The following is a 10,515-nucleotide window of genomic DNA, read 5'->3' as shown; positions in this document are numbered from 1 at the left end:
GGCTCGTGCGCACGCATCTTTTCAGAACTGTAACCACTGTCAGAAGTGTTTCATTACTGCAGATTCACCCTCTTCTCCCTTTTCTTTTCGGCCATAGTTGTGTTTTGCTGTTAAGGTAACCCATCCTCTTATATCTTTGCCATCCGAGAGTGTTATTTAAATTTTCCACTTACCAGGTATTAAACAAAAATTGTTTTATGTTTAGTAGAGATTGTTTCCTCGTAGTCGTTGACTAGAAGTTGTTTTTCCTGCTCAAAACACCATGCATACTGACGTGCTAAACTGCCTGGTTGAATACATTCATTTGGTGTATTCAAAGGTTTTGAATCGCTAAAAGTATCGTGACTTTACGTGACCTTCTTCGTGAAATTCTGAAATAGTAAGAAATATAAGTACATGTAAGAATAATGTTCTGTTTATTTCTGCAGACAGGAACCAAACATGGCTCGTAACACTGAAATGGCGGTAGGACTCCACAAGGGTCATAAAACCACAAAGACAGTCCAGAAACCTAAACCATCCAGAAGAAAAGGGGTAAGAGTATTTCACACTTTGTTTAATTAGGAATTGCTCTTAGACAGTGTCAGCTCAAAATTTAGAACCAGGTGAAAGTAGTCCAGTATAATTACTAGTTGGTTAGAAAGAAGTGTCGCGATAGGATGTACAACTGTAATTTTATTAAATTTGAGCTTAAGGTGGCTGGTACCAGTTTTCTCGCGTGGGGAGTAGATCATCATTGTGCATCACGTGTGAGAAACACGCGTGATAGAGGCGCGAGATTTAAAATCCAAAAGACCAAAACAAATATGGCGGTGCGCGGCTTTTTTCACGCAAGGTCACTTTTGTACTGTTCGAGACGAAATTCGCATTTAAAGGAGGCTTTACCTATTGCCTAAGGAAATTTTTAAGGAGCCAAAGCCACTTTTTTAGGAGCCCAGAATAAGTTTGCTGTGGTCAATCTGGGAGGTTGGGGAGACTGGGGAGACTGGGGAAGATGGGGGGGGGGGGGGGAGGGGATGTGGAGTGAATTTGGAAATTTAGGGGAGGGGTCCGGAGGCAGAGATTTTCCAGGAGACACTGATATGGTCTAATATCAATCAAATTTTTGAAATAAAGGGTTCAGCAAAGTGATCAGGTCATGACTGAATACTATTTAGAATACTATTTGTGGTCAAACAAATTCAATAATTGGTGTATCCATGCAAGTGCTGCAGCTTTTTTTACAAAAATTTAGATTGTCTCTTTTGTTTTTGAGTTTAGCAATTCTGTTTTAACAAAACAAAATACGCTGTACAAATCATGAAATGCAAGCTGCAAATGAAAACAAATAAAAATGAAAGAGGCATTTGGGGCGTTTGAATCTGGCCTCACTGAAATGTGCTTTCCTTCCCCGTGCATCAGGGACATAAGTATAAACAAAACATGTTTTTTTAGGCAGCATTACCGCATTACATTGGCTGCTTCTTTGGAGAAAATAAATTCTCGTATATTGGGCGGAGTTGTGACAATTTGTTTGATAATTTAAAACAAAAAACCCTGGTATGCAAAAAGAATTGGAATGATGGTTTCTTTTGTTGGCTAGCCACTTGAATATTTCAACTTTTAAGTCATAAATACCAGTATCCTTTCAGAAACTACAGAAATTCATTCAGCTAAGTGAAGTTTTCCAAAGTATCGGACAAAAAAAAGCCCAAGAATTTAGAGATATTTATCTTTATTCAATTGTTAATATAATGTCAGCAGCATCATAGCTCCAATTCCAAAAATATTTGTTATCAAAGTAGTTATTTTGCAACTGGAATCAGTAGGGCATCAACAGAGACACAATCCATTGGTATACATGACATGTATTTATTCAGTACTGATCTTGCAATGCATTATAGGGCAATTTTCAAATATGGCTGTTTTTGGTTGTTGGAGAGACTTTGTTGCCGTGTTTTGGCCCATATTTCTCATGTTAAAAGCAAAACAGGACCAGAGTAGCTCTTGTTTTCCGTTTAATTTATTGTGTGAATGATTTTTTGACCGATTTTATGAGAAGATTGAAGTCATCAGAAAGATTAGATGGAGATGAAACCTCCATGTTTAGACACCCACTTGGGCTCTTGAACAAAACTTTAGTTGCCCGCGCTCATAACTTAGGTGCCTCAGGCGACCGGGTGCCCGTTAGGCAGCAGCCTTGTCACCGGGTTAATTTTTTAGTTATTAGTGACATAAGCAAAAAATCAGGTCTGGAATATCCTTTTGGAATGTTGCCATGGTAACTGCTGACAACAAAATAACGGCTGTTTTAGGTCAAGTATAAATTATATAATCCAAACCTACAAAAAGATTACATTATTCAAGCTGTTCCAGTGGCTACCCAGTTGGTTACTTTACATCACATGATCCTCAAATGTTTTTCAAATACAATGTAGCAGTCGCATCAAAAATAACCTCTGAGGTCAAATTCACTGAACGGAAGTCAGCTTTACAACAAACCGTTAAAGTGCAAAAGAAAATTCTGCCATCTGTAACAACATACCATCTGGCGTTGCCTAACCTCAAAAACATCTTGATGAGCAAATGGCATTCAATTCAAAACCAACCATTGCTTAGAGAAATATTCAAAGAACCTCCACTTATCTCGTATAAAAAAAGGAAAATCTTTAAGAGATATACTTGTGAGAGCAGAACTATAAGAAGAGGTCACTATAACTAGAGGTCACTCTTCACGCCACGAGCTTATGAGTCCTGTCTGGCCTGTCAACACTTGACTTCACAACAAGAAATCAGAAAATGTCTTCGCTGCGCAATGAAAATAATACAGTGCAGCAAATGAAAATAAAAAAGACGAGAAAACAAGCCAATTTTATCGAGGTATATCAAATCTCGACGGTGTTAAATTAGTGCTCACTTAGTTCTTTTCTCAGGAGTCCTGTAATAGCTGAATAAGACTTGAACAAATATATTTGAATGAAGCGAATAAACTAAACAAACCGCGGAGGTCGCCGTAAATTAATTATGCAGAAATCCAGTGTGCAAAAATAGACCCTTTTCATAAGTGGCTGCCAATTATAATTTCTTTTGTAAGTGTTAAAATTAGCCTGACTAACCTCGTTTTTGAGTTGATAATTCAAAAGAATTTTTACTCCCAAATGAGTTTAGTGAGGCTAATTTAAATGCATACAAAAGAATTTTAAATTGGCAGCCATTTATGAAAAGGGTCTATACTGTTCGCTTTTAAAATCTAAAATTCCCAAATAAAAGCAACCTTAGGAAAGAAACATGACAGGAAGTTCAGTAACAATAAATTTTCTTTGAAGACATAGATGAGGCAAAGAAACCTGTCTAAAAGCAAAAAAATGTTCAAACATTTCGCAGACATGCATCGCAGCATGAACCGCATGTTCAAATAAATTTTTACGTTAAAGCGAAAGCTTGAGTTTTTACCGACGACTTTTGCAGTCATTTTATTGGCTGTGGCCTTAGCAATCATTCCAGAAGTTTAATTCAACTTCGAAGTAATACTGCACATTACCATTTTTGCTTTCATAAGTCCAGGAAGCTGCTTTAAATACGCGATCTGTTATCAAAACTCACTTGAAAGCGCACCACTCGTCATGCTTTCACAGCGGTTGAAGGAAAAATTCTTCACCAGAAAGGTTTGACGACTCTGTAAACCTTGATATTCCACTCTGAGGCCACCTAAACATTGATTTGTGTTTTTTCTTTCCATTTTAAGTCCCAAAGAAGTAATTTCTCCATTTTAGGGATGAAAACAAGACCTAGGAAGTTTGTAGATTTGGCCCACAACGCAACATGATTACCACTGTTTTGTAACGCTGTGATTGGCTGGTCATTTAGGGTGTGTCTGGGGGCGGAACAGCTTGAACAATGGTATGCGTACAGGCGTTATTGTTTTTTAATGCTCTTCCCCTCATGCGCGACTCGCGCTTTGCGCTTTCCTCGCTTTCACCTCTGTTTGCCTAAAATACACAAAAAAAAATTACACCTGTTCTGCAGGCTAACTGCTAGCTAGATATTTAATATGTGAAAGATTACAATTTGAGATGTTTTATATCACTGGATATATACAGAAAATAAAATGACTTTAAGGTTAGACTTCCTTGAATGCCTTGAAGTTAAATAAAAGACTATATTATTCAGCTGAGATGTATCATACAGTCGAACCCCTATTAAGCAGCCACCTATTAAACAGCCACCCCTATTAGGCAGCCAGTAGTCAAAGTCCCAATGAGGTTTTTTCTATTGTTTTTACCCCTATTAAGCGGCCACTATCCATTTCCCCGAGGTTGACCGTTTAATGGGGGTCGAACTGCATGTGCAGAAAAATATGGGAGGTGCAAAGCAAACTAAACTATGTCTATTTTCACACCAGAATCATCAGAGAAAAGAAAGCTCTCTTTATTTCTTGTTGATTTTTTATGTCTAGTAGACTATTGTTGTATATTGAATGCACCTTGATGCACTTGTATAGAGGAAAATAATATTCATGTCTTTTTGTTAGTGCAAAGATATGAATTTAATTTTTGAGTGGTAAAAACATCATCTTACCAACAAGTGCAGTGGGTATTTGTTTCAAAATTGAGAAGATAAAATTCATATCTTTAGAGCCCTGTGTAATTTTCTCTTTACTCTAAAGACAAAATTGTTTTATGCTATTTTTACTCATTGCACAAAGAACGGTGAAAAATCTAGGACATGACACTACTGGTTAGTTACTGTAGCCTCCTATGAATTTCACAAGTGGTGCATTTTTCAGTAAAACACTTAAAGTAAATATCCATATAGTAAATAGTGTTTTCTGTATGTATCATTATTTTTTTGTCTTCACAAAAAGTGGCAGTGGCCTTGTATAAAGGAAACTAAATCCATCAATGGTTAGCATGAATATTCCATTGATGTGACCTTTTTACGACTATAATGTCTTGAGATTAAGTTACATTCAGGGAATGATGGCTGAGAAATGAGTTTCTTAACCTCTTGCCATTGAAAGCTGGTGTTCATAACTTAAAACTCTTGAACAGAAGTGAAGGTGTGCTTATGTACGACTTACAGCGATAAATATTTTTGACAATATCATTTGTTTTATTTTTTCAGGTAGGTAACAAAAGGGTGAAATTCATCCGTGATCTTGTGAGGGAAGTTGTTGGATTTGCTCCTTATGAGAAACGGTGTATGGAGTTGCTCAGAATTGGCAAGGACAAAAGGGCTTTGAAATTTGTCAAAAAGAGGGTAAGATATTTGTATGTAGTGAGAAATCATGTTTCTCTATCTTGAAAAAGTTCAGAATGAACATTTTTATCCTGACTTGATCTGATTTGTCATTCTAGCTTGGAACTCACACTCGTGGAAAGAAGAAGCGTGAAGAAATGCAGGTTGTCATTGCTGCAATGAGAAAACAAGCTCAACACTAATACCATTGTTAATAAAAATCCCTTTTCTCTGAATATTGTTGTCTGATATTGTATTCTTTCTTCTTTTTGCTTTCCGCCCTAGATTTTGTATTCTTTCTTCTTTTTGCTCTCCGCCCTAGATTTTGTTAACGTGGCTTGCACAACACTGATTTTGATGCCACGCATCCACACAAAGTAAAGTTGGTATCTTGCAAAGAGACTCTACTTTCAAAGAAACTTACTTGTAGTTTAATTAACTTCTCCATGGAAACAATTTTGTTACAGTATATAAGTTATCTTGATATTGTTATTACTTCATTCTGGTGTTATTGATATCCAGAAATGTATCAACCTTATCTGTAATTGTACATGAACCTGGTTCTCCTTGACACAAATATGCTTTCTTGCCAACTTAGGAAATAATTTTCTGAATGTTGTTGTGTGATAATGTATTCTTTGTTAAAGATTTGCTCTCTGCCCTAGATCTTGTTAATGCAGCTTGCGCAACACTGGTCTTAATGATGATGATAATAATAATAATAAATAATGATAATAATTGTTGCGGCTAATCGCCGTCACAAAGTACAGCAACGACGCAGCTCAACAAGGTCGAACCGAAAGCATACACTGGTGCCTCTGGCAGCCATTATACGGTCCATGTGTGACCTTGGAGCACAGCTTACAGCCAGCTGGAATCAGCTGTATGTTGGTTTTTGCTGAGGGGGGAAAACCGGAGAACCCGGAGAAAAACCCTCAAAGCAGAGAAGAGAACCAACATAAATTCAACCCACTTATGGCGTTGGGTCCAGGAATCGAACCCGGGCCACATCGGTGGGAGGCAAGTGCTCTCACCACTGCGCCATCCCTGCTCCCCTTGGTCTTGACACCTCTCATCCTCACAAAGTAGCCAAACTAACAAATGTTATAAATAAGTTGGTCTCTACTTACAGCTGAGTAGCAAAACTAAACTTGAATTCAACCAACACTTAGTTTAATTAACTTCTCCCTTGAAACAATGACAAAAATGTATTTGGACTGTATAAGTTATGTTTATATTATCGTTTTCTAATTTTCCATCTGGTGTTAAACGCACATTTGTCAACCTTATGTCTTGTACATGAACCCAGTTCTCCTTGACACAAATAAGAATCCTTGCCAACTTGGGAAATCATTCCAGTGTCCATTGGGCGATATTTTGGTAGTGAAGTGAATGCATACAATTGTATTTAGCATGGTTTACCCTCAGGGTGTTCCCTGGATTCCTGTAACCTAGGGTTAAGGGTCTAGGAAAAAAATAGGGCTTGTGTGAAAAGTATTGTTTAAATTGCACACAAATCTTTTGGCACATAACTTGTTGCACTGCACAGTAATTCATTGAATTTAAAATGTTTATTATCCAGAGACATGTGGCTATGATGGAAATGGGTATATAACTTGAATGTAAAGTAGTTGTGAATGCTCTGGCCTTTGATTATCATGTTTATTGTACCTTAAACTAATGCTCTCTCAGTGCATTTTTAGATATCAGTTGTAACATAACATCATGGGGGAGAAAGTTTAGAGGGCAGTCAATCAAGATTGATTATAGCAGGATACATTATTTAGTTTTACTCTGAGCATGTGGTAAATCAAGTTAACTAATATGTATGGGTTATTGACCAAGTGTGAGGTCAAGATGGCTGGATATTGGCCAAGTTCTTTTTTTGCGTGTTTATGGACCGAGACAGTCGAGGTCCATAAACACGCAAAAAATGAATGAGGCCAATATTCAGCCATCTTGACCGAACAAGCTTGGTCAATAAAGGATTTATTATATGGCTTTCAGGGAAATTTTTTGCGGGACACGGCGGGTAGTCCTGAGCGGGCAAGATAGCTCCATCTTGCCTGCTCAGGTAGCCAATCACAGCGCAGGATCTGACTCATCTTGCCCGCCCACGGAGCTAGCCATATAATAAAGCATAGTAAACAGCATGGCAACTTAAACTACTGTTTACTTGGAAGTACAGCAAGTTTAGTATCGGGTGCTCCTTGAGCAAACTGTATTCCCCCCCCCCCCCCCCCGTACCCCTTCTCGCCAAAAGAGAAATTCAAAATTGACACTGAGAACTAGAATTCAAAAGGGGTTTTGAAATGGTTTTGTATTGTGTAAAGAGAGAGCCGTGATTTAACCCGACTTCAATCTCTCATTTGCATTAAATCTCCTCTTCTCATATCACATGGCAGGTAACGTGTCCCACATCAGGCCACCACTTCCTGGGTTTGAATATTCTGCATATTTGGCCATTCAAGAATATCATGCAACTGTTAACTCGAATAACTGAAGCAGAAAATTTCTTGTTAATCCTGGCAGGGCTACAGCTAGCACAGGGCAAGGGGGCAGTTGCCACCTTAAAAAAAATAATGGGATTTTTTTTCACCCTTTTACCCTCTGGAGTGTTAGGTGTAGATAGTTCAGGGCTGTTGCTGGGGTAGGGGCAAGGGGGTGCAGTTGCCCCCCTCCTGAAAAAGAAACAAATGGAGTGTCGGGTATAGATGGCTGGAACTTTACTATGATTAGTTTACCTGTGCAACTAGGTAAGTAAGAAGTACTTATAGTCGGTAGGTTTTTAATTATATGAAGTGTCCCCAATTAGTAGAGCAGTGTTTCCTCTCACTAGAAATTTCACCACGATAAAGGTTATGTATGTACGTTATATTTTGTTTTGGAACAATCTTAACTTGGAAATTTATGATGAATTCAGGGGGGTTGATAAAGAATTTTTTTAACGAAATTCAAGCTGAAGAGGTCTTTTACACATGTAATAGACTAATCCCGTAGGCAATACATGGTTAGTGTAGTAAGGCTGAGGTATGTGTATGGAAACAAGATGTAAGTTCTAAAAATATCCGTCATTTTAAACTGGATCGAGATTGATTTTTAGACGAAATATCTCGTGGAGAATGCAGAAAATAGCATTTCCAAGTCTCTAGATTTTCAAATTTTCTGGTAGAGCATGCCTCCTAGACCACCCTAGAGGCACGCGCCTGCGGCGCTCGTTCCCATGCCACCCTCCCCCCTCCCCCCCACTACAAATAAACCTAGCTACGGCCATGCCTGGAAAGGTTTGTCCATCGTAAGTTTTACAGGTGTTAATCTCGCAGTTCTTATTTATGAATACTGCTGCACCCCGCTATTTCGAACTCGGTTGTTTCGAATTCCCCGTTATTTCGAGCTGAAAATCATTGCCCTTTAGCCATTTATTATCGGCTATTTCAAAATCCCGCAATTTCGAACTATTTTTCGCGTCCCCTGAGAGTTCGAAATAGCTGGCTTCAACTGTATTATTAAACTTATGATAACAAATATGATGCCAAACAGAAAACTATTGAGTAATGAGAGTTCTTTTGGTTAACTTGAATAACAAAATTATAGTTTGAAGACATGATTGATCATACACACAACTTAAGCACTTGTGAAATTATAAAGCCTAAAAAAATTCAGGCTTGAACGGGATTCGAACCATGCGATATCGGTGTAGTGCTTTACCAACGGAGCTGCACGAGCTGGGAGCTGATCACGTTGCGAGTTCGTAATACACCCGTAGACGCCTAAGAATAAAGTGAATATATGAAATATCATATATTTGAACTGCGGAGAAATCTACGGGTATATTACGTATATTATAGCTCTTAGACAACGAGTGATACTGCTAAACTCTGATAAGGCAATGTGCTACACTTTGAAAAACTTTTTGCACAATATGTTAAATACATATGTGGATGCATATGTATTTAAAACATATGAAGACCTTCTTTCCCATGCAATTAAACAACCTTTTCTGCTGGACCCCGCTATTTCAAACTCGGTTATTTCGAATTTCCCGTTATTTCGAACTAAAAACCATTTCCCTTGGATTTGCCCTTCAGTCATTTACTATCAGTTCAGTGGCGGATCTAGGGGCGGGGCCCAGGGGGCCGCGCCCCCCTCCTATTTTGAGTTAAAAAAAAAAATCGCAGAAAGAAGAAAAGCCGGCAGGGCAAGCAAAAAAAAACCCGAACCCCCCCTTAGCTCAAGGTCTGGATCCGGCACTGCAGTTATTTCGAACTCCCGCTATTTCGAACTATTTTTCGCGTCCCCTGAGAGTTCGAAATAGCGGGGCTCAACTGTCTATATTGCAGGTTACCTTTTAATAAAAGATTGTCGACAGAAGTAAGTCAATATTTTGAAAGGTGTTTTACGTTTAAGTGCATCTGCAAAAATCAACTTTAACTTTAGTTTATAATAGTTGGATACTTCACAGTGTGCTTAAATCAGTTACATTGATCAGTCGTACAATAGCAGGAGATCTTTACAAGCTCATCCAACATTTACTACTGAAAGAAATCCGCCCCTAGCTTGTGTTAATTCAACATTCACATAATGTATATAGTGGCCGTCTGCAAAACAGCTGTAATAGACAAATTTTTTTTTTTCTCTAGTAGTCATTTTCTTTTTGCACAAAAAGTTTCTTTTTTTCTTAAATATCTGTATAGACTTGGATTCCGGGCTTTAAATCAGCTGCCAAGCTGTTTCAAATCATAGAATCATCCATACTTCATTCTTTCAAACTTTCTAATATAAATTCAATTTCACAAGGTCAGGTATAATGCTGATGAATAGAATTATTCTACTTCAGTTAGCAGGCCGGGCCTCCTCATTCCTTTTAAAACTTAAAAATAGCGTAACATTTCTTGCTAAAGCTGCAATGGCTCAGATAAATGATGTCGTTTCAGGAGGCACTTTTTCACACAAAAACTATGTAGGACAGTTTTATTAAAAAGATAGACCAAACGATTAATACTAATTAAGCCAAATAAAGCACGTTGAGAGACACCTTCCAACATTTTAGCTTCTAAATTTATTCATGAGGGATTCCAGGGTGCAATGAATCTTTAATCAGCCTTTTAATACCTTTCTTCGTACGAGGAAAGTTCACAATATTCCATGATTTCGACGATCATTAACTGAGCATGGTCACACCTTTGCTACTCTGAGATTACATCGATTGAAAGGTGAGCAAATCTTGTTGAAAACAAGCAAAAGAAACAGTTTTTTCCTTGCAGTATAGACACTCGGTGAATCCCTGAAACAAATTGT

The 10,515-nt window shown here is 38.0% G+C and overlaps 1 protein-coding gene across 2 annotated transcripts; it reads left to right on the top strand.

Annotated features, from left to right (window-relative positions):
• The first annotated feature begins 49 nt into the window (after positions 1-49).
• On the top strand, positions 50-5,453 carry LOC145498571 (large ribosomal subunit protein eL36-like). Of its 2 annotated transcripts, none has more exons than XM_081478480.1 (4): positions 50-115; positions 429-534; positions 5,104-5,238; positions 5,337-5,453. In XM_081478480.1, the coding sequence occupies exons 2-4, from the start codon at positions 442-444 to the stop codon at positions 5,418-5,420; spliced, it is 312 nt and encodes a 103-aa protein (XP_081334606.1). In that variant the 5' UTR covers positions 50-115; positions 429-441; the 3' UTR covers positions 5,421-5,453. The 2 variants fall into 2 exon arrangements, with proteins under 2 accessions (XP_081334606.1, XP_081334611.1); XM_081478485.1 differs by having other exon boundaries at positions 94-176.
• Positions 5,454-10,515: the final 5,062 nt, after the last annotated feature.

The sequence above is a fragment of the Orbicella franksi genome, chromosome 1, assembly GCF_964199315.1.
Source record: "Orbicella franksi chromosome 1, jaOrbFran1.1, whole genome shotgun sequence".
In the NCBI taxonomy this organism is placed as follows: domain Eukaryota; kingdom Metazoa; phylum Cnidaria; class Anthozoa; order Scleractinia; family Merulinidae; genus Orbicella; species Orbicella franksi.
The sequence above is the reverse complement of the archived record's forward strand: the minus strand, read 5'-3'. Positions and strand labels throughout refer to the sequence as shown.